This window comes from Cottoperca gobio, chromosome 7, assembly GCF_900634415.1.
Source record: "Cottoperca gobio chromosome 7, fCotGob3.1, whole genome shotgun sequence".
NCBI lineage: Eukaryota > Metazoa > Chordata > Actinopteri > Perciformes > Bovichtidae > Cottoperca > Cottoperca gobio.
In genome coordinates, this window is record NC_041361.1 from 18526178 (window position 1) to 18553445 (window position 27268).

General features: G+C 40.3%; 1 protein-coding gene across 4 annotated transcripts; it reads right to left on the reverse strand.

Annotated features, from left to right (window-relative positions):
- Positions 1–645: 645 nt before the first annotated feature.
- Positions 646–25789, reverse strand: itchb (itchy E3 ubiquitin protein ligase b). Of its 4 annotated transcripts, XM_029435638.1 has the most exons (25): positions 25629–25789; positions 22069–22361; positions 21595–21686; positions 20823–20964; positions 18905–19029; positions 17690–17824; positions 16300–16345; positions 16018–16205; positions 15290–15536; positions 14269–14364; positions 12354–12528; positions 11803–11872; positions 10639–10723; positions 10389–10517; positions 8967–9039; positions 8602–8673; positions 7887–7975; positions 7264–7423; positions 7036–7169; positions 6255–6395; positions 5975–6095; positions 5694–5798; positions 5016–5112; positions 4710–4782; positions 646–3800 (listed from the first exon to the last, which is right to left on the reverse strand). In XM_029435638.1, the coding sequence occupies exons 2-25, from the start codon at positions 22071–22073 to the stop codon at positions 3701–3703; spliced, it is 2700 nt and encodes an 899-aa protein (XP_029291498.1). In that variant the 5' UTR covers positions 22074–22361; positions 25629–25789; the 3' UTR covers positions 646–3700. The 4 variants fall into 4 exon arrangements, with proteins under 4 accessions (XP_029291498.1, XP_029291499.1, XP_029291500.1 ...); XM_029435639.1 differs by lacking the exon at positions 22069–22361 and having other exon boundaries at positions 25634–25789; XM_029435640.1 differs by lacking the exon at positions 22069–22361.
- Positions 25790–27268: the final 1479 nt, after the last annotated feature.

The window sequence follows — 27268 nt, forward strand, 5'->3', positions numbered from 1 at the left end:
TACCCTGCCACCTTCTTCTGATCTTTTTATCGTCCTCATGTAAAAGATGAGTTTCTTGCAGGAATACAATTTTAGAATCTATTTCCTTTATTTTAATTATGACTTGTTTGTACTTTTCATTCACATTCACATGCGGTATATTCTCATGAGCCTGCGTGTGACGTAGGAAGGGGAGTCGAATCTGAATGGCTTGTTGAAGCCCATGTTTTCTGAACGAGGCAGCCCACAAAAAAACTGACTGCCGTCTTATTAATAGTATTAATAATAAGTCCCCTTCATTGTGCACATTGAACGAACAACCGTTAACTTACCTTTCTGAACAACGAATGGTGAGTCATACATATTAACTGCATTAACGTAATAAACTGCATATATGGAGGATTAAATATGACTGATTACATTAAATCAAATCAAAGCTGAAATAGGTACATACATCATTAATACATTTAAGCTAAAAATTATTCATTAAAGAACCTTTCTCCTTTCTTGAAATATTTTTGATCAAAAGTAAAAACTAAGCGAATTCATAAATGCAGGTTGGTAATTAATGACAAAATAAATAAATGTGAATAATAGATTAGAACTTAGCAGGGATACACAATGTATTTTACCATGATACTGATTCATTCATTTAAGGCACACACATTTTTTTGATTTAATTTATTAAGGTGACAATTTCTATATTACACATTTTTCATGTACATCGGCAATTAAACAGGGAAAAGAAAATATAGTGTTACCATAAACCTCTTATTAAAACCTTTCTTTTACAAAAGAAAATTTGTTATTGACACCATTTACAACTTGTTTTCATATACAGGAGAGTGACAGTGGTTTAGTTGTACATGGAGGATTCAGGAGAAAAAGAAAAAAAAAAAAAAGCGGTGAATTACGATATTCACATATTTACTTATCTGCTATGTCCCTGGGATTTTAAAATGCGATGGAGAACAAGAACAAAACCTCACTCTGCACTAGGGGAACAATCTGAGGCAACTTTTCATCGTGATACATTCATTATATTACACGGACTTTGACTCAGTAGTTGCTATCCCAGCTGAAGTCACAGTGAGCCGTGGAAACAGGCCATCAGCTCAAGTCTCACAGCTTTTCCACTCTGGTGCACTTTCTTCTAAAAATGAACTAATCAAGCTCCTCTTGGTCTGGTTACTTCTCCACAGCAGGATCTGAGCAGAGCCATAGTCCAGAGTATGAACATAAAGTCCACATGGTCAATCATCTCTGCCGGCATCATGTTGCTGAAAAGGGTACCTGATGCCTGAGGGTGGAAATAAGGCTGCGGGCTCATGACCAACACCTTCTCAGCACGCATGTGGAAACAAAGAGCCTGGAGTTACTAACAACCAGGACTGGATGTCCCACATGCTGAAGATAAGAAAGTGGAGGGATATATATATATCTTTTTTAAAGTGCTTTGCTTAGTCAGACCAATAACACCTGAATCCAACATTCCTCAGTAACCACACCGGTCTTTTCAGCGAGTAATTAAAAAATAAGCAACCTGTTTTTTTATTTTTTTATTTTTTTTTTAAGAGAAGTTTGATAAAACATATTCTTTAACTTTGTGACTGATCAGATGATGTGTGACATCAACCAAACCAAACGAGCGTCTCCAGAAAGACTGTTTCTTTACACTCTCAACTTTGGATTCCACACTGGTGAAGCATCTGGAGGTTTCTTTGTGCACACACACACACACACACACACTTCTGTAATTAAGGAACGGTAATCTGCTAAAAATTTATTTTCTTGGGAATTCTGAAGCAGTATCTTTGTCTGTAAAACAAAACGATATCGGAGGAACTTTGACTGTTATGAAGTGAAAATACTCAGATTAAAATCATCCTTTAAGTTTTAAATACTGCACTGCATCTTTTTGACAGTGATTTTTTTAAATTACGAATAATGTTATTTATTTTTCCCATTCATTTCGTGGTTGGCTGTGGGGCAACAAGAATTAAAATAAGGTATTAACTATCACTCTCCTTCAAATGCTACATGTGTATGAGGAGCTTTCATGCAATTTACTTTGGAGTTTTGCAAGGTATGCATTCAAAATGTTACTAAAGATGTTACCTAAACAAAAAAAAAAAAAAAAAGATTTGGTTTGACTTGCATTTGGTGTTTTTCACTCGTGTTTTAATTTAAAGTTCCGACAGTAATTCAAGTACATCTTGAGTACTGAATACACATCTTAAAGTACTTGATCCCCAATGGATTTCTTCATTGTCTTGTTTTGAAACCACCCCAAAATAAAAGCAAGGAAGATGTAAAATGTCTCAAAAGCTGACATTAAAATGAATAAATTATAAAACACTCCCAGAATACTCTAATCAAAATGTCCTATTCCCCATCACAGAATTCAAACTCGGGCCCTATAAAACTAGGGTCAGACTAAGCTCTGTTCAAGTCTTCCACATTTCCCACCACTGTAAATAATGGAGGCTTCAACACTTTTCACAATCATTAAGTGAATCACAGATCAAATACTATAATACAGGAACACTAAATCTTTCTCTCGTTACTTATATGTCGCAAAAATCCATTTGCGTCACCAAGATTGTCTGTTATTTAAGCATTAATTTGGGGCACTTTATAAATTCACTACGGCATAGCTATCATCTTATATTGTCACACGTTAAAGAAAGATCCATAAGCAGAGATGCAGGTGAAGGTGTGAGAGATTTGAGGATATGATGATATAAAATCATCATTCATCATCATTAGGATAAAAGCGGACGCAACAAACAATCTTAGAGCAACAAAGTTTGCTTTTTTTGGTGAAACCTAAAAAAGACACAATGAGTAGGATTTTCCTAAATGTATAGACTCGTACAAAAATATTTAACTTATGATCTCCTAGAAGAGTGTGGTGGTGTTTGTTTCTGCAGAGGCTGCACCACAGACCTGGATTTGATCTTTTCTTCTCAGTTTGCTGGATTCATTTCTGGGCGTCAACATCTACAATAAAAACGTAGCGACCAGAAAATGCTAAACGGGTGTCGGCTCTCACCTGCTGGCGAGAGCACCGTCACCCTCGTTAAGCCGGGGCAACTTTGAATGTTGCGTTTACAAACCGCTACCGACAGATCCTACTCATTGTGCCTTAAATCCTGTTATAGAAAAAGCACACCCTCTCAATCTCGCCTTAAAATAAACACTTTGACTTTTACCAGGTGCTTTGTTGGAGAGCAACTCAAGAAGAAAACAGGGACAAAGACGACGTGACGAGACTCTACTGTTAGAGCCCGTGACCCTTGACCAGAGGCCTCCCTGTTCCCTGCCATTACATGATCACACTGTGGGGAGGGAAAATCCTGCAGATGTCATGGAGGGTATGTATTCAGGATTCCATGCATAATTTGCCGCACATTCTGAGAGATGGGAGCAGCTTCAGTGTTTTGGTTTAAAAGAATACAAAAATGGTCACGTACCAATCAAGCATTGAGAGGCCTGCTGCGAGCATGGTGGTGGGAGGCGGAAATCCAAGCTCCTTAGCAACAACATGCAGAAAATGGTCTCACACCCATAGAAGTAGCATACAGGCGTGTGCGTGCATGCATGAGCAGAAACACATGAAACACCCGCTTTTTCTGAAGGGGCTCCCTGATTTGAACACTGGTGGTCTTTTATTCCTTCAGACTCCTGCACCCACTATTCAAACTCCTGATGGTTCCTCTCACTCCTGTCCGAAGCCTTCGGTCTCCTCGATGGCAAACATCAGCTTCTCCTTCATTTGCTCGTAGCTCTTGTAGGGTGGCAAGTCCAGTCTGTTGAAGCTGGGAAAGTAAAATAAGAACTATACTTCAATACACTGTATTCTCATTCTCCCCTTGGTGCTTATCCAAGGGAGGCGATGAATGAGCATCATAAAAGACTTCTCCTTATACCCATGAATCATAGTGCTATGAGGTCTTTTCTTGCAGCTGACGCCACTTAAAACAACTAACCAGGCAAACAAACCAAACTAAAAGCAGGCAACAATACCGATTCCTTTGATCAACTGCTACAAACAGGACTAAAGCTTAGTTACCGTAAAAACTTCATTAAAAGCAGAGTCCCAATGAAGCGGCAAGTCCCGTTCACTCGCCGGGTGTGGCTACACGTTTTGACAAATAAACGCAGTTCTCAATTAGATGGCGGGTTAATATGGACCTGCTACACCTTGTTAGATCAGTTCTCCACAATTTAATCAGTCAGTTAATTTAACAGAAAATATGAGAACCAAAGTATAATTCATTCAGATTTAGAAAAAGAACCCGTCATAAAGTCCAAATATGTGCCATCTTAACTGATGTAAACAATATTTTCTCTTCTTGCTGCACTGTGTTGTTGGGTATGCTTGTTTTCATTACCTTGCTGGCAACAAAATAAAAGTGTTCCCCACATTTCCAAGTTTTTAACCCTTTTCCTTTTCGGTATGCCAAACAGGGTTTTAAGAGGATCAAGAGGTGTGTAGGTATAAATGAGTGCTACATCCAATTAATGATTACTAATTGATATGTTATTTGATAGCCTAATTCACTGGTTTGAATAAACATTTTGATAGCCGGTTGAGTTCAGAGATTGAAGCAAATAAAAGCCCGGGCTAATAATTGCAGTGCCACGGTAAGTAACGGAAACTTTAGGAGTTTTATCCACACCGAGTCGATCTGCTGCAGGTTCTAGCGTAGCTTGCATGAACTCACCACGTGTGACTTCTGGGAAGCCAGTTTTCTTTTCCCACCTTCTCAATACAGAACTTCTGGGGACCATTGCTCCCTGTAAAGTGAAGAGAAGGAGTGAGTGATCATGGTTCATTTAACACACAAGAAACTGGAACAAACACGATTAGATCCCCCCCCCCCCCCCCCCGATATCTAGCTTCACAATCTCAGTTAGAAACGGATGTAAAAAAACAAAACAAAGTAATAAGTACCCGGAGTGTGATCCAGACACGAGATGCATATTTCACCCGCATATGGAAATAAATGGTTATATATTGATGTTATTACCCATGAGGTCGGCGAAGCCTCCCACAGGCAGGCGACAGGTACCAGTGACAAACTGCAGCAGCCTCATCCTCTTCTCATTGTCCATCTCCTTTATAAACTGCAGGACAAAGTGGCATGCTGGTTAAAACACTGAAATGTCACCAGAAGAATGATGCGATCACATTAATTATGCATAATATAAACAGCATGCTGTGATTTGGCATTAAAAACTTGAATTGATAGCAAATCAAGTTTGGTCTCAAACTTTGGAGATTTCTGCAAGAATTGTATTTTTCGGTAATTGGATGGCGAGCACTTCTGTTCTGGAAACTGCTCAGAAACCTCGTATTGTCAATATATCTATAAAAGCCATAACATGCCCCCAGTCTGTAGCTTGTGGCTGTATCCTCGAGCTCACAGCAGCTCATTTTATCCAGCAGGGACAACTTTCAAAAAAATGGTCTCACTACAGTGAAATGGCTACTATGGGGTCTAACATCACCACACATGACAATATTTGGACTAATTGAATCCACAAACTTTCCATATTTATGCAATTCCCAGACGGTTAAGGAAACCCAATATTCAAATACACCATTTTTAGAATAGGCGAAAATAACACATTTATACGGCATGAAAAAAAGCCGTGGCAGGACGTTGGAGTTTATGTGGTAAAGAACTTAATAGGTGACTGCTGACCTGCCAGAACCAGATGATCTGTTTGCTGCTTCGAGCATAGTGTCTGTAGATGGTGCTTCTTTGCCAGTCTGCGAGGTCGATCTCCTGCATACCACACAGCATCACCTGTAACAGGACTCATGTTATTAATATTAAAAGATTCAGTTTGTTTATCTAGAAAAGATTACCATGAAATCAGCTTGTCTTTCTACACTAATTAAATGTACAGCTCACTATGTGCATTCCAGATGTCAGACTCTCATCCCATAGCACAATAAAAAGAGTTTCAGGTTCATCCGTACCTCCAGCTCTTTAGCATCAAAGTACTGCAGGTACTGCTGAGGGAGAACCTCGTTGAAGCCTTCAAAGAAAGCCTGAGTCTGCTCTTCCACTCCTCTGGACATCCTCCACTCTGCTACCAGCCTGCGGGGGGAGACAGAGGCGAACACACACATATAACACTCCACCTCCTCAAAGTCAAAACCACTGCTAATAGGCCTGAAGTGAATCCAAGCTGACTTTTATTCTACTATGTGAAGCATCATGTAGTGAAGTAATAAGGCCGAGCGATCAATGACCCACCTGATGTACTCCTCCTTGTTCTCCTCGGTGACCTGGAGGTCTCCTCCTTCTGGTTTCAGCTCATGGGTGGAGATTTCCCCCAGGATCTCTTTGTCGACGGAGAAGAACATCTCCAGCCCGCACTCCTCGATGTTGTTATCCCTAAAGAGCAGCACGGACACTCAGCTGCTACAACACTGTACCTCATCCAATCACACAACATCCTCCTCACAGCATGGCTACATACTGTAACGGGATCTGCTATAGTAGTGATTACAACTCGTAGTAAAATTCAAGCGCTTTTCAAACACTTTCAAGGTTACTGTAAATGCAGTTGCAATAAAATAAAAGTTTAAAGACTCTAGTCATTTACATGATATATTCAAATTAAAGTACATCTCTAACCTTGAAACCAAACTATCAAGACTTTGACTGAAGCTGATACTTTAACCACCTTTGAGTTCAGATTGGACCGACCGACAATGACTCAGTAAAGCAAATAAACAATGCGATGATTCATCATCGTCCCTTCACGGGTTAATTACCAGATGACCTCACATTTATTAAATGGCCTTTGCTGTGTGATATAGCAGTCTCTTCTGACATAAGCAAAAGGCTGTCTCTATTTCTGGTGAGTTCCGTCCTCTTCCTCTGTAATTATTCATGCATTGCGTCACTAATGGACCTTCTGAGCCGTTGTGAGACGTCACCAAACTAAATCATCCACATTCAGCTAGATGCTAAAACTAGTCTGCGGTAAAATGTTTTACTTTACTTTCTCCACATGGCTCTGTGTACTCACTTGATCCACATGAGTGAGTTGTAGAACTCCGGGTCTATTGACTCCAGGTCTTTGAGGGCCAAGGGCTTGTTCAGGATGCGCTTGTAAAATGGCAGTGAGAAACCAGTGTCGATGAACTTGCCATGGAAAAGAGCCTGAGGGACAGAAACACACACCGCTTACATGTTGTACTCTGAACAGTACAAAACTCTATAAACTCTAAAACAAAGGCATTAAAACGTGACTGACCATGGCAATGAAGCGTCCTATGAACTTGAAATACTTGAGGTGGTCAGGGTTGATGTAGGAGGCGGGGTTGATCTGGAGACAGTAGTTATCTTTACCGGCATATTCAAACAGGCAGTACATGGGGTTCAGAACTTCATGGGACAACAGGAAGAACCACTCCCTGGAAGAGAGGAGAGCACAGACATGAGAGAAGGACAGTACCACACAGCTCACAGCTAGCTCACATATTAAAGAGTAGGGAGCCTTCCATTTAGTGTAGATTTACATAAACAGGGTGAAATAATAATATAAAGACAGAAGTCAAGAATTTATACAACAAAGATATAGCCAGCCTCTTCTGAGCCCACAAAAGGAACGCAAGGGAGAGATCATGTTACAAAATTCAAGAAAAAAATGATATTTAAAGGAGACTTCTGCTGGAGATATTGTGGTAAAAAGAAATATTGCCAATGAATTCAGACTCAAAATAACAGCAATACAGGTTACACAATAACTTACAAAACATCCAAATAATTAGAGAGGACTACAATAAACATAACATTTATGAAACGCCATAAAAATTTTATTCACCATCTGTGAGCACAAATTCACAATTATTTATGCTCAGCCATTTTCCAACTTACCTGGCGACGCCGCCATAGTCGAGGCCTTCTTCTCCAGGGAAGATGATCCACAGTCTCCTTCGCAGATCTTGAGCGTTGAAGCTCATTATCTAAAATAGAGACAATGTATTGGTGGTGTAGTCACGGTATTACACAACCGTAGCATATTACAGTTTTTCTCAATTGCTTAAACATTGTTGTAGTTTAAAAAAGCTTTATCAGCAAGTGTGAGAGATATCGGCCGTAGAGAGCTCTGCCTTCCTCCCAATATAATGGAACTAGAGAATAGTTCCTATATGAAACAACAACAACATATGCTCACAACAAGGTCTGAGGATTATCTTGACTAACCGGGTCATGATTTCTGGACATTGATGTTGAGTTTTTCAAATGTATTTTTTTGGCGGCGTCTGGTTCCACCTCTACGACCAATATCTAACACTCGGCAGCTCACACCAAAACTATCTAGATTGATAAATAGAACTACAGGTAAGAGAATAATGTGTAGTTTATATTGTGGGATAAACTGTCCCTTTGTATTTGCATCATTGCATTTTTAGGAGGTTATGACACACAGAGTTTTTATTCCACTACAAAAGTGGAACAACCAAGACTTTAGCTCGAGGTAGAGCAGGTGAGGCACATCTTCTAAATACCAAACAAGCCAATGGTCTGAGTGTAAAAGCAAAACTTCCTGGAGCTCAGTGAACTCTGCGACTGGGGCGGGCCACTTTACCTGCTGGAAGGAGTCTTCAAACAGAGTTTTTCTGGTTACGCTGATCTTGATGTGTTGAGGCATTGACAGTTGCTGGAGAAAAAGGAAACCGTCAGAAGCATTTAGTGGTCAAACGTGCTTTCAGCTGTGACACGACAACACATACAGTTACCGCACATTGTTTAGGCATCATAATGGGACTGGATTGGCCAATTGTGTGCCACCAATGTCAAGACTCAAAATGACCTTCCATACAATATCCAACAGCTCAAAATAGCTCCTTCTAAAAAAAGGCGTAGATGGTAGAAGTCTACTGATGCTTAGAGCACTTTTCCTGATGAGAACTAACCAGTAATCCTGTCACACTGTGCAGTTACAACTCTTACCTGGCACCAGAATCTGAAGTACTGTACTTTGGCTTTGAAGTCTCGAACGTAGGTGATCTGAGGTCCGTTTTCACTGTGAAGGGAAAGAAGCACAGAGACTCTTAATATGTTTTAATAGCTTAAAGTATATTAAATGTTATTTTACCTTGCTTTTAATGAAAAAAAAAGGTTTGATCCGAAGCTAATATTAATTGCTATTTATCTCCCCCAAAAGGAGGTTATGTTTTTGGTCCGGTTCGGTTGTTTTGTCAGCCAGATTACGGAAAAAGTATTTTAGTACACAACACTTTGTGAGGGTGTACGTTTGGTAAAGGTTAATTGGCCAGTGTGTAACCACTCCTGTCATATTGTCACGTCGTCATCCCCATGCACCAAACTGGTTTATCCACCACTGGAAGCAAATCAAAGTAATTACTCACAAGTCTTATTATGCTCACAAGTTGTTATGACTCAACTGAGGTGTTACATCTGAGAGAATGAAAAGCCAGAATGTCGCTTCTGACTAATGTATCCAAGAAGGAGCTACTAGTTTACATGTTTAACTATTTATTTTATCACCTAAAAAAATAACATTCCATCCATGAAGTTATTTCATGACACTGTTATTAAAATGTTTTCTTCCTCCAAACCTTCTTTAACCGCTTTGACCTGCTAGCGATTTCCTCATTTCTCAGAATGTCTTTGGAAAACAGGAAACACAAGTCTTTTGTTAAAAAGGTTTGATGCCTTAAGGCTTAATCTAGTTGTCTGGAAACCAGACCAATCTGTGAGCTCATGTTTTATTTGCTCTGGCAGATGCATCTGGTCCCCCCTCACTAAGGGAGGCTTTCCAGCAACATGAGATCGCACGGACCAATCACTTTCGTTTATCCATCTATTGAGACGAAGACCGCAAAGAGACGCGCCATCGAGGCATTTTGGAAAGTAACAGAGCTGGCTGCAGCTGATGTGGAACTTTCTGTTTAAGGCGCTCACGCCTCAGTATTCAACGTACTGGACAGTATCTTTTAGCTAAAAGAAGAACGATCAACTGCACTTAAAGCTTTTCTTGAGAAGAAAGATGTGTTTGCCGCACTATCAATAGGGTCTGAAAATGCTTAATATACCAACGGCAAAAAGATGGAGCACAGCGTTTCATTGCTCCATCTGATTATAGGTCTATTCAATTGCATTCAGAGGCATTTTGGTCTACGCCCGCTGATAACGCGACTGGGAAATCGTAAATGAACGTATTTGCGATCTGGTCTTGCAATGTCAGGCAATTAACCGAGAGCCAACATTATAACAACATATTACATGCAATAGAGGTTGGAGGTTTTTTTTTCTATGTGCAAAAATCAGATTACTTGATACCTCTTTAAGTAACAAAAGGAAAACTGTGTCTCAAGTTTTTGAGGAAGAACAAAATGGCACAGGACATACAGTGAGGATTTTCCAGTGCGAGGGTCGATGTAGGTGGTCGTTCTCCTGTTGTGGTCGACGAAGTACGGAATGCCATCTACAGTAAACCTCATCTCCCAGCCCTCAGGAAGTGGCTTGTCATTCAGCAAACTACAAAAAAGAGACAAGCTCAACCTTTAGTGATAGATTGTATTAAGAGAATCTGAAAGAAATTGACGTCATATGCAAGTATGGTGTTCAATGCACTTTACTATCTAATATGCAAACTAACCCCTGTGTGCGTGGGTCCTCCCACTGTGTTGCCCGCGTAGGGTGATGTACAAAATAAACTCTGCCAGTCGAGTCTGTTCTCTTCTCTGAAAAGACACAGTAACAAAAAAAACAACAAAACTACTATTAACTATACTAGAAGCAATTTAGTCAAATCTAAAACTTCCTTTAAAAAGAAAAATCCTTTTAAAACAACAAAAGACGAGAGTTTGGTGGCGTTGTGAAGTAGTGTGGGACCATGGCAATTGTTTCCTGGTTAGGATTCTTTCATTGATCATCAGCACAGGTCTCTTCCTCCAAAACAAACAGACCCAGAAAGTAAAACCCGTAAAAACACTGAGTAAAGCAGTTTGGTTCATCGTGAAGGTTAATCCGGTTAAAACAGATAGTTTAAAACGACTGGGATCTAAAAAGTGTATCGTAGAAACACGGCCTAAAACTGGATTAAAAGTCATTGTATGACAGCTTCTGATGGACAAAATCAAACGCACTGTTACCTTGATTACCATTACAGATTTACAGATGCGGAAACGTTGCATTACACCTTTAAAAGTCCTTTAACTCAATCTGTGAGACGGTGGAGGCCCAGGCCGGCTGTAGTAGCCTTAATCCATGTATTCCAGTCTCCATACAAAATCATCCCCGTTTTGTATAAAAACGTCTCCTGTTGTATTTTAAAGTGAGACGTGACACAAACTACTTATTTGTAAAACAAGGTACATTCTTCTGTGTTGTATTTTGTTATGAATATTGTACATCGACATGGCTGTAAAACAAGAAGCCAGCTCAAAAGAAAAACACCTGGAATGCTGGCAAGCCTGACGCAGATCAGGGACCCGCAACAGACAAAAGGTCCCAGAGGAGGATAATTACATAATAATACGTAATAAACCGATCAGTCCACTAATCAAGCAATAAATGCAGCAAATCTGCAGAATTGTTGGCGGAGAAAAGATTGTTTTATAGTTTGTTTGTTGGGTGAAGTGGCCACTTTGTCTAAAAGGGAATCCGTTGAGTGTTGGGACTTATTGTTGAAAGATACTTATCTACAAGTACTTTGAAACACATTAGTACATTGGAATAAGTTCATTTATGTCTCAGTTGTAAAATAAATGGTGACTGTTTACTGTCCTAACCTGTGTATTTAAATGAACACAGATCTTACCCCATCCATGTGGCAGAGGCCCGAGAGGATCAAACTCCTTATTCTGAGTGGCTGAGACCTGCTCTTGTAGCTATACAGCAGAGGAGAAGAAGAATTTGTATGAATCAAAAAGCACCTTAAAAGACAACTAGTGTTTTTAGATTTGATGCACTAAACAAATGAAAGGAGTTACTCCGGTTATAGAATCATATCATGAAGGAGAAGTCAGATTTAAAGACAAATATCAGCATGAACCAAAAGTAACATCTTTAAGCCAGTTGGTTGTTTGACTTTCAGCAGTGTTTGTCATTAACAGTAGGTCACAAACAAACAAACAGAAATAAAATAAACAATAATTAAAGTATCAGAATTAAGCGAAGATCTCGCGCTTGCAAAACTCATTTAAGCTAAAGCTTTTCAAACGCTCATTCTTGTAAACTCATGGAGGTGACACGCTTCGGTTTCATCACAGGACAACCAGAAGGCTGTTTGCAATTATAGTCTCCATAGTTCAGTTTATTAACGGCCACATCACCACGCAGCATATAACATGACAAAGAGGAAGTTCTCACCCCGAATATGAACCTCTGGTTGAACTGCTGCATGGCGCCCTGTAGCTGGCTGCGCTGGTGCTGCCACTGCTCGTAGTTACGCACCGTCTCCATCGTAGGGCGCTGCCACGTGGTGGTTCGCGTCATGTGATCGACAAAGTAGACCCGCCCCATCTGGTCGACGCGACGCTCCCAGCTGAACACAAATGAAACAAGAGAAGAAGGTTGAAGAAAGGAAACAAAAAAAGAATCTCAAAGTCATTATGAAATATGCAAACCATTTAATTTAAATATAAATTGTTACTGGAGTTTAAAAATCTACATTTTGTTTACAACTAACTAACTATAAGCAATATGGTGCTATGGTAGACACCCCACCGGTTCAATCTAGGGAAGTGGAAAAAGCTTGATAAGTAAATGCGTCACAGCTAAAGAATAAAGTAAATGATCAATGTGGGCGATGAACAGGGCAGAGGATCTGGCTGCATGCTGCTCTCAGCAAGTTACACATGAGACGGCTCAGCTGAAGATCAAAGAAAGACAAAAACAGAGGCCTTAGTGATGGGACTTTTGAAGTGAACGTGGTCGGCAGGGTTTGTACCTCATTCCTATGCAAGATTTGAAGAGACTGACTTAACAGGACAAACGGCATTAAAGCACATCGACAAACTGCCCGAGTAATTATATTTTAAATGTAAGGTACCCTGTAGCAATGTCTTGCAAATAAAACCATCATGTTTGCATTCATTGTGTCTCACCAAAATGCATCATGGGTATCCTTGGCAAAAGTGTAAATTCTCCAAACTCAGAAAACACATGATGTGTGGCTAACAAAACTGCTTGTTGGATGATGTGCGTGAGAAAATGTCCACATTGGAGGATACAGGAACAGTGGAAAGCAGCTATTGTAATTAAACACAGAATATGTCATTTGAACTGTCATGTTCCAGACGTTCAGTGACTGCGATACTTCGTCATCTACCGTAATTTCCGGACTATAAGCCGCGACTTTTTCCCCATTTTTCGACCCTGCGGCTTATATAACGGTGCGGCTAATCTATGGATTTTTACAGCTAACTGCCACTAGGGGAATTCCTAAATCTATGGATTTTACAGGTTACAGTCACCGCATTACCGGTTACCGCATGCCGGAAAAGAGCGCGCAAAAGTAAAAGTGGAACCGCGAGTGGTACGAGAGACAGACGGACATTACGAGAGACAGACAGTTTGTGAGTTGTGAGTTTGTGATTCCTGGGGGCACAACGAAGCATCTGCAACGGGTTCCGAAAGGCTGGAATGCTGCGTGATAAAGAGGAGGACGCCGCCACAGCTGAGGCCTTTCAGAGGCTGTTCGATTCCGACAGTGACGAAGAGGAGTTCGTTGGTTTTGAGAGCGACATCGAAAGAGAGAGGAGAGTGGCTGACGAAGCCACCCTGAGCCTGTTCCTTTCCGACATTGAAGATGAGGACTTTGGTGGTTTTAGTACGCAGGAAGAAGACGAAGATGAGGATTAATGAATCCCCTCTGTGCACGAACCCTTACATATGGTAATTAAATATTAAAAAACCTGCGGCTTATAGTCCAGTGCGGCTTATATATGTACACATCAGTCAATTTAGCTTCTGCGGCTTATATTCAGGTGCGTCTTATAGTCCGAAAATTACGGTAGTTAAAATATTTAGTTAAAAAGACAAAGATCTAAAAGTGTTTAGTAAAAACTGGGCTTAAAACATGATAGTCAGTTAATGACAGCTTCTAGCAGACAACCACAACACTGACACATGTGCAAAGGTGATGGTGAAATGGACCGTTAGGGATTAAAATGACGAGAGCCACATTTAGAAATAGATCCTATCCTATGAATACAATTCAATAAAGTTCAAACAAAAGTGAGATCTTATAAAGAAAGATCAAAAAGTGAAGGACTTTTTTTACCCAGGGGGCAGTGGTTCAGGGCGTTCCCACGCAGTTCTCTTTTCCACGTGATCGACAAAATACAACCTGCCGTTCTGATCCACCCTCTGCTCCCACCTAGATTAAACATGTCAATGACAGTGAGGACATTAGGTAATGGTGCAGTCCCGGCCATTAAGGTTATGTATGCTTTGAAAAACAGCATTTAGAGCACGAGTCATCCTACTACAAAAGCCGCAAATAGCCAGTGAAGGTCATGATGTTTTCACAATGACGACACTATAACAGCTCAAAACAGGCATTTAAGGAATTACAGTCTGAATGAAACCAAAGAGACAACAAGAAAAAGATGGTGATGATAACGAAACGAGTTCAGACACAACTGTGTTTCTTTCTACACACAAAAAAGGGAACATGTCACCCTTTCTTATTAATAATGATGCTATGTCTGAAAACATTTCTCTTCCCTCACATGTGTCACTTGCGTCAGCTCCTTTAGATGGTGTGTGTATGTTTTTACATATCTTCCTTTGGATTTCAGTGAAGGTTTGATATCTAAACCAAACCAACCAGTAATACCAAAATCCTCACAATCACACATCCTCTTTATCCGCACGTGGCTTCAGAATTAATGAAACGCTCACCTAACTTTGCCTCAGTGCTGGGTTTTTTGTTGGCGAGGTGGAAATGTTATCCCAGATGTTGAGACACTTTACTTTTTTTTTTACTCAAAGATGACCCAATTTCTTTGCGCACACTAACCCTCCTCTGAGTGATTAATCAATTGTCTTTCTTCTTGAACTTTCTATAGATTAAGTTTGTGTTTCTGTAGCTTGCACTCCCAACTTTGTTCTGTTTCTTTGTCTCAATTCATTATACAATGCAGCAAACATATAATCAGTTGTTGGCACTATAATTCTACTAGTGCCCAATAAACTTGCATAAGTGACGTTTGGGTCAAAAAAATAAATACTGTTTTGATCATTCTTTAAACCAAAACCTCCCTAAATTCATCAGCAAAGATTACAAAAGGAGAGCTAACCCAGGGGGCAGCGGCCCTGCACTGACAGCGGGGACCGTCGGAGTGGCAGCTGGGGTGATGCTGCTGGTCGGCTGTCTGGTTGCTGCAGCTCCAGAGCTGGAGGCCGGTGTGGTGTTCCTCTCCGAGCCTGCCGATGGGCTCGATTCTGGGGCCGGTGAGGGTCCTGAGGCCGGTGTTCGCACCGGCGTATCAGAACCTGACTGACCATCACTGCCATCAGCTGTTGCAGACCCATTGCTGGAAGATGCTGATGAAAGAATCAGACATCACAGAGAGTTAACTCCTAGATCCTCAGAGTAGGGCGGCGATTGCATATAAACAAGCATGAGTAAGACATGCACAATTACCATTTGTTTATCAAGGCGGGCTGGCTTTGCAGCTTTAATTGGCAAAGGAACATGAGTAACTGTAATGAAAGACCCAATGTTTCCCTTCATTGACACATTTCAGCCTAATTATTAGTTGTGCAATTCCTCAGTTTTGCCTCGTGTGAATATGGCTCATATCAAAGTAAAGTAGTCATACAGAATGTTGTCCCCTGTGTTTGAGTGTTGGTTTAACTCTAGTTTAGCCGGAGGGTAAACATTTGACAGTGATTAGATTGTGACAGAGTACACAGTCAGTGTGGGAAGAAGAGCCCTTGACCTTTGTTTCTCTCCCCTTCTTAGTTGAAAAGTGTCTTGAGCAGAACAGATCAGAAGGGGACCTTCCCTCAGTAAATGTCTGACCTGGTGAAGAGGCGGGTCTGCGTGGGGTTGGAGGAGGTGGTCTGGAGGGCCTGGGCGGTCGTAGAGGCCTCGAGCTCCCTGATGACACTGAGGGAGACCCTGTGCTGTTCACTGACCTCCGGCCACTGGGAGAAGACCTGTGCTCGACACCGTCCACACTCACAGCTGGGGAGCTGTCTCGACTCCCCCTGTGAGGAGAAAGGGTCGACAGAGATGAATAAAGCAGAAACTAGAAATGTGACACTAGAGAAACTCAACTGAAGATGGGAATAGCTACTGCACCTTATGGCATGATCCCCATTGGGTTGGGATTCCCCATTTGATGTACCTGGAGTAAATACACACAACATGAATCACATTTTAAAAATGTATATAGGCCAATATCACAAAAAGGGGCATTTAAGCAGAAATAAGAGTTCCTGATCACACATAACAAAACCAAACAAACAAAATAACAAATGTTTAACCCTGGTGCCTCACTAGGGACAATTTTGACTTTTTAAGTGTTTGATCATTTTGTCTGTGATATGCATATATGCCTAGTGTGTAGCCAAAATACAGACACTCTGACGCTGCATTCAATTATACTTGGCTGTCAATCTAGTGCCCTGGCTTTAAAATTGGAAGGGGACATTTTTGTTCTCTAAGGGAGTGGTCCCCAACCACCGGTCATACCTACCTGGGTCATTTGGTACCGGGCCGCACAGAAAGAATGAATAAAAAAAATTAGACTGATTATCAGTCTGAAAGAGGTTTTATCTTGAAAAATGACCGGATAAGTGCGTCTGTGACACGTGTCAAGACCATAGGTCAAGATGCTTGTCTCAGTCACGTGATACTTTACTTAAGCCCACAAGCTAGCAAAACTGAGTGGAAAACAAGCGTCTGTAAAGAGTTTTTTTGGACCAAATAAGGAGACAGAAGAAGAAGAGCTTACGACTTCATAGAAAAAGAAAGCTGCATTTAAAAAGACAATATCAGGAGTCCTACTTAAAATACGGGTTTATCACTACAGGTGGTTCTCATGCGCCGCTCTGCATAATATGTGGCGACAGGCTCGCAAACGAGGCAAAGAAGCCTTCAAAACTGCTTTGGCACATGGAGACCAAGCACCCGGCATTAAAAGACAAGCCTTTGGAGTTTTTTGAAAGAAAAAAAAAAAACATGAACCAGAAAGACAGAGGCAATTACTGATGGCCACCATATCAACAAATGCGAGTGCACTGAGAGCGCCATACTTCGTGACTAACAGTATCGCGAAGGCGAAGAAACCTTTTACTATTGGTGAAGAATTGATCCTGCCGCCGCTCAGGACATTTGCCGTGAACTTCTAGGAGAGGCGGCAGTTAAAAATATAGCACAGGTTCCTCTTTTGGCACAAGAGACACAAGCTCAGGGCTCCCACTAATTCAGCGTAATGGTGAGTTTTTTATGCACTTTATATTTGTTTTTATGCCGGTCGTATCATTTTATTTTGTCATATTTATCCCCCCACACTTTGAACGGCGGTCTGTGAAAATATTGCCTTACATGAAACCGGTCTGTGGCACAAAATAGGTTGGAGACCGCCGCTCAATGTGCTCATTTCATATTTTCCTGGCAGTTGAAATGAGAACTAAACCAACATTTCTAATGTAAACTCAGTCCAGCTGGAGCCTCCTCTGTGACTTACTGTGATGGTTGGCCTCGGCCGTGGCGAACATCTCGGGGTCGACAGTCATGCCGTCCAGGCAGACGGACAGGTCTCCCACCACATCGGACTGGTCTCTGTCTGCACACAGCTTTAAGGTCTGCACCACCTCAGAGACTATATTGAGACGACAAAAATACAAGATGCTCCAAGTAAGACAATGACGACTGAAATATATCGCATACTATTAATGATGCGGGGATACCTTGAGCCAATCAGTGACCAGATGCATTCTCCTTCAAACTTCATAAAAGTCAAGGCAGCAGCATACAGTGGCAGTTGAGGATAGATTGTTAAAATAACTATGTTATCCACCAGTTGCCTGTAAACGTCCCATTCTGACAACTTGGGGACTCCTCGTTAGGAGAGACGCTGTACCATACCAGTAGAACTACTGTAAAATACCAGTAGTCTTTTGCTTTGCTCATTGTAACACAGACATTACAATTCAAAATTATGATAAATTCTGTAAATAAATGAGAAGACAACACCATGATATCTGCTGGTCCGGTTCAGGCTGAATGTTGTTCTTGCTGGGATAATCAAGGGCTCATTTGTAACAAACATACGAAATTACAGTTATGGGGATCAATGTGTATTTTCCGGCTCCGACATGGAACATCAATCAGCTATTTGACATGTGATTTGAACTCAGAGTTCTCCGACATTAGCACTGCTGGACAGGGTCCAAGCATAAAAAGTGACCAGACAGAGAGACGTTACAATTTGGAATGGAGTTTTCATGAGAAACAAACCAGCCCCAAAATCTACCAGGGCAAAGGGATGACAAAAAACAGCAGCTTCTTTCTGGAATGGGTCGTAGTAGAGGGCCTCATTGATTTATTCTTTACTCTGAAAGAGTCAGATGGACCAAATCTGTATGCTTTGAAAAATGTAAACACAGCAACAGTTTCATTAAAATACAGCTTTTTAATGTCTACATTTTTCATCTACCACAACAGATACATCCCAGAGAGAGCTCTGCCAAAACCTCTGGTGTGCATTTTACATTTCTGGCAACTGTGACACCAGTTTGAAATAAATGGAAGAAGAAGCAGGTAGATGGCAGTATAAAAAGACCATAATGCTTTGTAAAATAATAAAACAAATATATATATATATATATATATATTTTTAAAAAGGTAACGAAATGGTAATTTAAATCCTATATTATATGCGCGCGTGCGATTCACTTACTTTTCATTTCGTTAGACTTGAGTGTGTCACTGACGTCCAGCGTGGCTATGCCCAGCACCACGTCTGACTTCAGGGTCTGGTGGCTCCACACACGGAACACCAGTTTGCTGAATGGAGTCACAATCCTGTTGAAACAAAGAATTCAGTTGATATGTGCAATGCACCGATACTTATGGATGACAGATGTCAGCTGAGGATCTGATTTTAGAAAGCCCTCCAGGGTCTTACTATCAGGACTTCACCAACTTTTCAACATTCTCAAGTTTCAAGCTCAGCGGCCTTTCACCGAGCAGAACCATCTATTCCAGCAGGAAACTGGTAATCTGCCATTCCCTTAATAACAATTAACAAAACATGAAAAAGGGTAGCTTGATTTCACAGCTCATAACTCATAAGCATTTAGTTTAAGGCGACATGCACTGTTCAATTTTGAGAGGTTGGCCTATTTTGCTTCCATTACACTTCTTTCAGACTAGTGGAAAGAAAATATCCAAAATACACATTTAGGTGTTTATTTCACTAACTTTGTTATTTGTGTCTGTAGATTTCTCCTAAATTAACAAAAAGTTACCTTTAGATAATGCCTCACTGGATATTTAAACATTATATTTCAGAAAGTAGCATGCCTTACAAACACAAAACTTTCCAGTTTCATTCCCATCTATATTCTGAAGGTTTTTACAGAGCGGTTTGTTCGTACATCCTTCGTAGCCTGATCGGCCGAGGTCCTATTACTTCCCATAGTAAACACTTGTTACATAATAACTAGGTCACCATGGTGAACTCTATATTAAGAAGGCCAGAAGATCCTGGACAGGCTAAAATTAAGAGGACATCTGATGTGTGACTATGTTGGACTGCAACAAGTCTCGTGGTGTGCGAGTGTGCTGCATATACAGTATGCGTTCAGAAACAGGATTCCTGTAAGTGAACCGGACATACTCTCGCAACACTGTGTGGCATTTACCTTCAAAGTGCCAACCACTTAGAGATAGCATATCTATCATTCAAATTACACACACGCACCTTAATCAAAATCATATGTTGCACCAGCAATTTTACATAATAATAAGGAAGTCTATGTTTGTATGCTTTGGAGAAACTCCTCGAGGTCTGGACAGATTTTCTTAGGAAATGACGATGTGCAATGCCAAAGACAACAGCCGTTTTTAAACTATGCTTCTTCCAAAATGCCAACCCTACATATCTACACTGGTTTCAATAATCACTGCATTCAAACTATGTGGAATATTAACAATCTCCAAACCACGTTTATTACACCAAGTCCATCGACAGACTTATACACAGACAGACTTATACACACACGTTTGTACATTTCTGCTGAACTGTACCTCAGCCAGCAGCACAGATCAGTGATTACCATGTGCTGTGTGCTTTTCTATGTTCTATGTAAGCTTCTCAACTAATCTGAAGTGCTACAACATTTATGATGAGCAACTTAAAGCTGCCATTACAGATAAAACAAAGTGCTACTTTTCCTTAAGCTCCCTCTCTCATTCAACAAGTGCTATACCAAGATTTTAACAAATGTGCTGTAGTTCCTTTCAAACGCTGCTCACATAAAGTCTTTGAGGAGTCAAACCTGAGAAAATAAGCTTTTGTAAATAACAGTTTTAGGAATGTTTTTGAGCCGCATGGACTGGTAACATTTAACACATTAGGGTGAATACTAACTAGGGTAAAATGTTCATCAAAGTTGAGTCAATTGTCTCCAAGATGTTTTCTGAGAACAATCAAATATTAGAATTCACTCTGTGGCAAACCCAAACATGCAGGCATTTGCATTTTTAAATACCATTTTAAACAAGTCTAGCTGGAGTTAAATCTCTCCTTTGAGTTAGCAACAGAATAATAAAGTTCTGATCACATGTCATATGGGGCTGGTACTTTGACTCACACAGTGAGCGGCTGCTTCCATTTGGGGCTGTGGGTGTTGTTGCATTTCTCCGTTTTCTTAGACTGGCCGTCGACTGTCACTTCCACATAAGGACTGGGACCAAACCAGTTTTTCTTGTTCTCTTTTAGTTTTGCTGATAGCACTGAAACAGAGAGACAGGGAGAAGGAAGCGCGCAGCGGACAGTCAGCCGTGTTGGTGAAGAAAGAAAGAAAGAAGGATGATACAGAAACTCAGGAACAGTACACACATTTTTGAAATGAAAAAGCAGAACAGGGTAACATGACTGCAATGAAATCTGGATTTTACTAGTGCAAAATGTATTCAGCTGGTGAGGCAACAGCGAAGGACAAACATCCCCACACATTAAAACACACAAGGCAAAGAAGACAGGCAACGTTTAAGTTCTCACACCAGGCCTTCATCACAGCAGACATGTTGACTTGTCGTCGTAGCAAAGGCACAGGCATTCCTAATAACACTAACGATGGCTCCTTTCTGTTTAAGTGTCCCAGTAAGCCCCGACAGTGTCCCAGTGAGCCAGCATGCACAATAGCAGGATCCTGAAACTGAAGCAGCTAAATGGATTTCAGCCATCATTTATTTTGTTATGTACACCTGTGCTTTTTCTCGTTTTATGTTAATACATTTAATATTTAAACATTACATTTAATAATATAAAAGGCCTTTTATTAACATTATCTTTAGACAGAAATAGCCTAATGTTGAATGTGTTTTTTACTTGAACCTCCGCTCATTGTGACAAAGACTTACCGATGATTTGTAGTTGTGCCTTCATAGGGTAACCGTTTGAAGTGCCCGGCTTGGTGACTCCACTTGCCATGACATAGGGCTGGGCTGAAGGCCTGCAGCACAGATAACACATCATTAGGGTGGTGACAAATCGCTTTCCCAATGCTGCTACAGATGAGATCATTAAAATCAAGTATATTTAGCCCACAATATGAAAAACGTGCAAGAATTAAACTTTAACTATCAACAAGTTAAAGAAAAAAATGCATCCCTAGTGACTGCATAACAATCCGTCAGTCACCTGGCATAAAGCAAATCATGATCGATGCAACCATCTCTTGTTGTTAACATTAAAAACATGTTGACTGGAACTTCCCTAATGTGCACGTCCCATATGTGCACTTGTTTTGCCTGTAGTCATATCATTTCCGTCTGTTGCTGCATGGAACATGAACCAGTTTTTAGCCATAAAATAAAGTCGAGCCACAATAATACCTCATGTAGCCCTCAGTTGGGTGGAATACTACTAAGATTGTATTTTTAGGACATCTTCCACCTTTTCCTTCACTTTGGACAAAAGCATCTGCCAAATGAATGTAGTGACCTCAGAGACGCAGACGTTGCACCATCATGGAAGGAAATAAAAAGACACTAAAAAGGTGACAATGGTCAGGCCTGCAGTCTGTGAAATGCTGCCTGTGTAAACCAGTCAGAATCTTCCACCTCTGAAGCGACTCCAGAATACAGCGTGTGCTCCTGCTCCATGCCCGAGGGCCAAATACACCTGACTGCAAACAGAGCCACAAAAGGTATCTACATAACTTTAAACAACTGAATGCATGAATGTTATACCTACATGCTGTTCTCAACAAATATTTACTTTGTACTGAAACTTGAATTTCTACACATCCATTATCTTGGTATACCACAGGGGTAACTAACAGGCGGACCGCGGTATATATATCTATAGAGATATATCTATAGAGATATATCTATAGAGATATATCTATATATCTATAGATAGATAGATAGATAGATAGATAGATATATATCTAATACATCTATATATCTATATCAATACCATTTTCACAAACCATGTCTTCTACAGCCTATAAAAAGGACCACCAATTAGCTGCTATGGTGTTGTAATCAAATGATTTGTAAACACTAAAGCTGCAACGATTATTGACACTAAATCGATCGTCAAAAAACTGAAATCACTAAATGTTTTGATAATTGACTAATCATCAAAGTTATTATACATGCAAAAAAGTTCCGTTTTTGGCCTTTCAAAGAAAAACACCTTTTCTCTGTTTTATATCATATTAAACTGAATATCTTTGGACTTTGGACTGACATAACAAGACATTTAAAGACATCACTTTGGACTTTGAGAAACTACGATGGACCCTTTTCACTATTTCCTGACATTTTATAGACCAAATGACTAATCTAGAAAACAATCTGCAGATTAATCAATAATGAAAATAATCATTGGGTGCAGCTACTAAACACTGAGAAGAAGTTACATTTGTGGCTGCTACACTTATTCCTCACTGATCAATACTGAAGGTGAATCTCATGGAGAAATGTTTAACATTGCCTCTTCTGGGATGGATTGTGCCTGTTGATGGTATATAAACAATTATGGTAAACTGGCAGTTTTAAAAAAGGGACTGACAAACACCTAATGTTTACATTTTCACAAAATTTACTGTAGCTATAATGGAAATATCATTACAAGAAACAATGACAACCAAGTTAAATATATATATATATATATATATATATTTTAATATAATGTCAGTGTTACAGTAGACAGATATGAACTCTGCAACTCCTGCGAGGCTGTACCACTGACAAATGTGTCAGTCAAAGATAAAAGGAGAAAAAAAAGGGATACACTGGCCTTGGGATCACTCCTCGAACCTGGTCCGTGCGCCACTGAATAATGCATGTTCCTCAGTCTATCTTGTCCACATGGTACAGCAGAAGAAAGTGAGGAGCACCTGGGTAAACTTTCACTTTGGCTACTGCTTTAGGTTCTGTCAATAATTCATGGCAAACGCTGACTTTGCAGCCTCGCGAGCAGGGCGACTGCGTTTTTTAGATGAGGGTATTAGCTGAATATTAAACTCTACATTGGCCTGCTTTGACTTGGATTGTTTTCTACCAGTTAAATAACATCACTCCACAGGACAGTAAAATGTGTATGGTGATTCTGTGGGACATAAATTAATTAAATTGAATTTGAGCACTATTTGGCGAGTCCCTTACAGGTGATTTTGTACTTTTTGTCTTGGCTAAAAATTGTTTTCTCAAGACTGCTAGCTCCTTGGACTGGATATCTAATCTAACACTATGACTAAGCGTACAAAACGATGCATGTTGCCAAAGCATACCTTTATGACAGCCAACTTTTTCGTAAGATAAAAAGGGACAAACAGGTTCCTCTATAGTGACGCTTCAAGGAAACAGCCCTCAAGAGTTCGCTTCTATTCGATATCATTCAACGTCCATACTTAGAACGGTAAAAGATGGTCATTTTTGTTTTTTTCAAATCAAGGTAAATCCTGGGTATGTTTTTGTTCTTTGTCACCACAACAGCATACCCTGTATTTCATGAATTACTGAAAACCTGATTAGATCACAAACTAGGTCTCAGATCCAACATGATTTATTTCATTCAGGAGAGATGATATTTTGTGATGGATTATTAATAGTCAAAACATTTCCCATAACAGGAAAACAGCAGCCAGCCTCCCTGTTCGTCACCAGACATGACTAAACATTTGAGACTGCCTGCAAAGAACAACAGTGTCAGACAAGGACACAAACCAACCTTGCCAAGTTGCTGGCGCCTAATAACTGACAATAAAACTATTGTCTCTTTCCTTATTTGCTCATTTATTTCTGCCACATAACTACATTTATCCAAGGAAACACAACTGCAGTGAGAAGTGCTGCTTGTGGGGGACGCTGTTAGACAAATAACTGTAAAGTTTAACAGTTGTTTTCTGGACAACCAACCATGGTACTTATATCAGCTAAATATTTCTGACTTGTTCACTCAGCTCTTGTGAAGGGGTTTATAAATATTATTATGATCAGTGTAGTTTAGTTTCCTCAAAAACCCAAGAAAATATGACATTTTTAAAATAAAATAAATGTGATGATGTTGGTGAAATTATTTATTCATAAATGTAAATTTAACAAAACAATAGCTACTTTCTAATTTGACTGACAAAAAGGCATAGACATATGTGTATGTTTTATAGTATTTTGTCTAGTATGATATACCCCTGGCTGTTTTTTTTATATTGCTCTATGTGTATACTTGGTTTGTATTATGGTAATGTGAAATTTAAAAAAAAGAGTTTAAAATGTTAATCTCGTTTTAGTCACCGTTTAGCATCTTGATGTATAGCATGTACTATATGTCGTATTGGGGTGTGGCTCCTAATAGTTTATTAAAGTCTCTTATTTAGTGTAAGCATGTCATTTTACCGAGGAGCGCGAAAACATCAATCTACCAGATATTAGCTGAAATGGAGTTAGACGGACTGTTTTCTCCCTATGAGAACACGTAGATAGGGGAAAACAACCCCAATCCCTTTCATTTCATCTGTACTAGTACCCAGTAGATGCGTTGATTATTGACAACGATTTGTAATCAGTATCCCTCTAACGCACAATTCCTTTTTGCTATCCTAAACTAACAAATGTTGACAAAGATTACATAATTTAATCCAACTAGAAATGGATAAGGAGCTAACGCTAACTCGGTTAGCCGTACAGTGACGAACAGTATGTCCTGGTTAGCTGACAGACTGCACTGACGCTGAACATTGTGTATATTTACTGTGGCGGTGTGCTCTCAGGAGTTGCTAAGTACATGTTGAATGTCAGCTGGTCACCAGCTATGACAGCCTGCTGCCATCACAGACTGGCTAGCTGCTAGCCTACTAGCTCGTGTCATCATGGCTGGCTGGAAACCCCAAAGTCCAACGGCTATGAAAATAACAAATACCACTTTGAGTGTTAGTTTGAAGTACCTTACCCGGATCCGAAGGGAGGCTGTAAAAGCAAACTTGTAACGCTGCAGTGAACTCCCAGTCCTCGGTATTTAGGATTCAGTCGGGGATTCACTTCAAGGAAGAAGAAACTTCCACCATCTTCGTAAGCTCGCGTCACGTGATCGAAACAAGGTGGGGCGCATGCTTCTCCCCCTCTGGACTGTGATTGGACCAGAGTTAGAGCAGGATGGACCAATGGACGGTCAGTAAACATGCTGATGCATTTAGGGTCCTTGTTGCAAAGCTATTAAAAAGGTATGACAACCGAATGGATTTTGCATCAGAGGTCTTTCTTTCAAATGTCATTTTCGTTGTAGTCTTCAATGGAAACGAAATAAAATGCATCACTAGCATAAACATGTGTGGTCAAAAGCATTTTAAAACCGTGTACAATCTAAATAAAAGTGCGCTATATCAGTGAAATTAGAATTTGTAATTTATAGGTAGAATCAAATATTGCTGATTTTCATTGCACACCGTTGCATTGCATTACCTGACTTCTACGCTCCAATGTAAGACCTATTGGAGTTACAAAAGAGTAACAACTACAGGCCTACTTCATTTTGGGTTACATCTGTATTAACTGATACATTCCTACTGCTCTTAGGTAAGACGTTTGCCGACATCACATAAAGGCAACATTGACTAAGATAAACCTGTAGTATCTGTAGCACAGTGGCGGGCCGTGAATTTCACACCTAGGCCTTCAGTGATGTCCTACACAGTCCTACCTGAATTATTCCACCTCTTTATACCATCATTATGACGCCATAACTCTAGAAACTATACATTTAGACAGAAACGCAGTATAACCGGGCGTTGCATCACCTTAACATTGTCAAGTACAACAGAGTTATATTAATATTTCCTAAACATTTAGTTGTAAATAGCAGGTATTTCCAGCAGTACAATGTGCAGTGCCTCTCAGAGGCTGTGAGCCGGGGGTACCGCTCGTAGTTAGTGATTTGAAAGTGGCAGACAAACCCTTTTCCCAGCTGTGATAGGCTCGCTAGCGTAGGGTTTGGCCGTTCTCTTCTCACAATGTCTAGCTTTTCTTGAAAAGTTCGTCTTGAAAATGGCGTTGTAATTATATCTACTACCAAATCGATCTCTTCTCCTCCTTCAGCCATTGTGGGTTGAAAAAAAACAGCTTGTAGAAATCTACACAAATTAGCTCGTTCAAGTTCAGTTTGCTAGCTCTGCATAGCTCTGCCTCTCAATAGTGGTATCCAATCAAAAGACGTGCACGTGCTGACGTTATCGTACGCCTGCTAGCTGGCCCCGGTGTCGCCAACTCGACATCTGATTGGTTAACGCCACAGTTTTGTCTCCGTTCACTTTAAGCAACAGGCGCCCGCACTGTTGATTCTGAAGGCCTAAGGGCAGATTTCGTGGACCCTGGCAACACATCATGGCTGAAATATGATTGGATAAAAGCTCTAACATAAAGGCCAGACCTCCAAATCTCGATCTGAGGCTGGAAGCAGCGCAACCAAGAGGAAAGCTATGAAATGAAGAGAATAGACTATGGGGAATATTTTAATACATATTTGTGGAAAGAATATATAAAAATTAAATGTATATTCTGATGATGTTTAGGCCAGCAGAGAAGGCCTTGC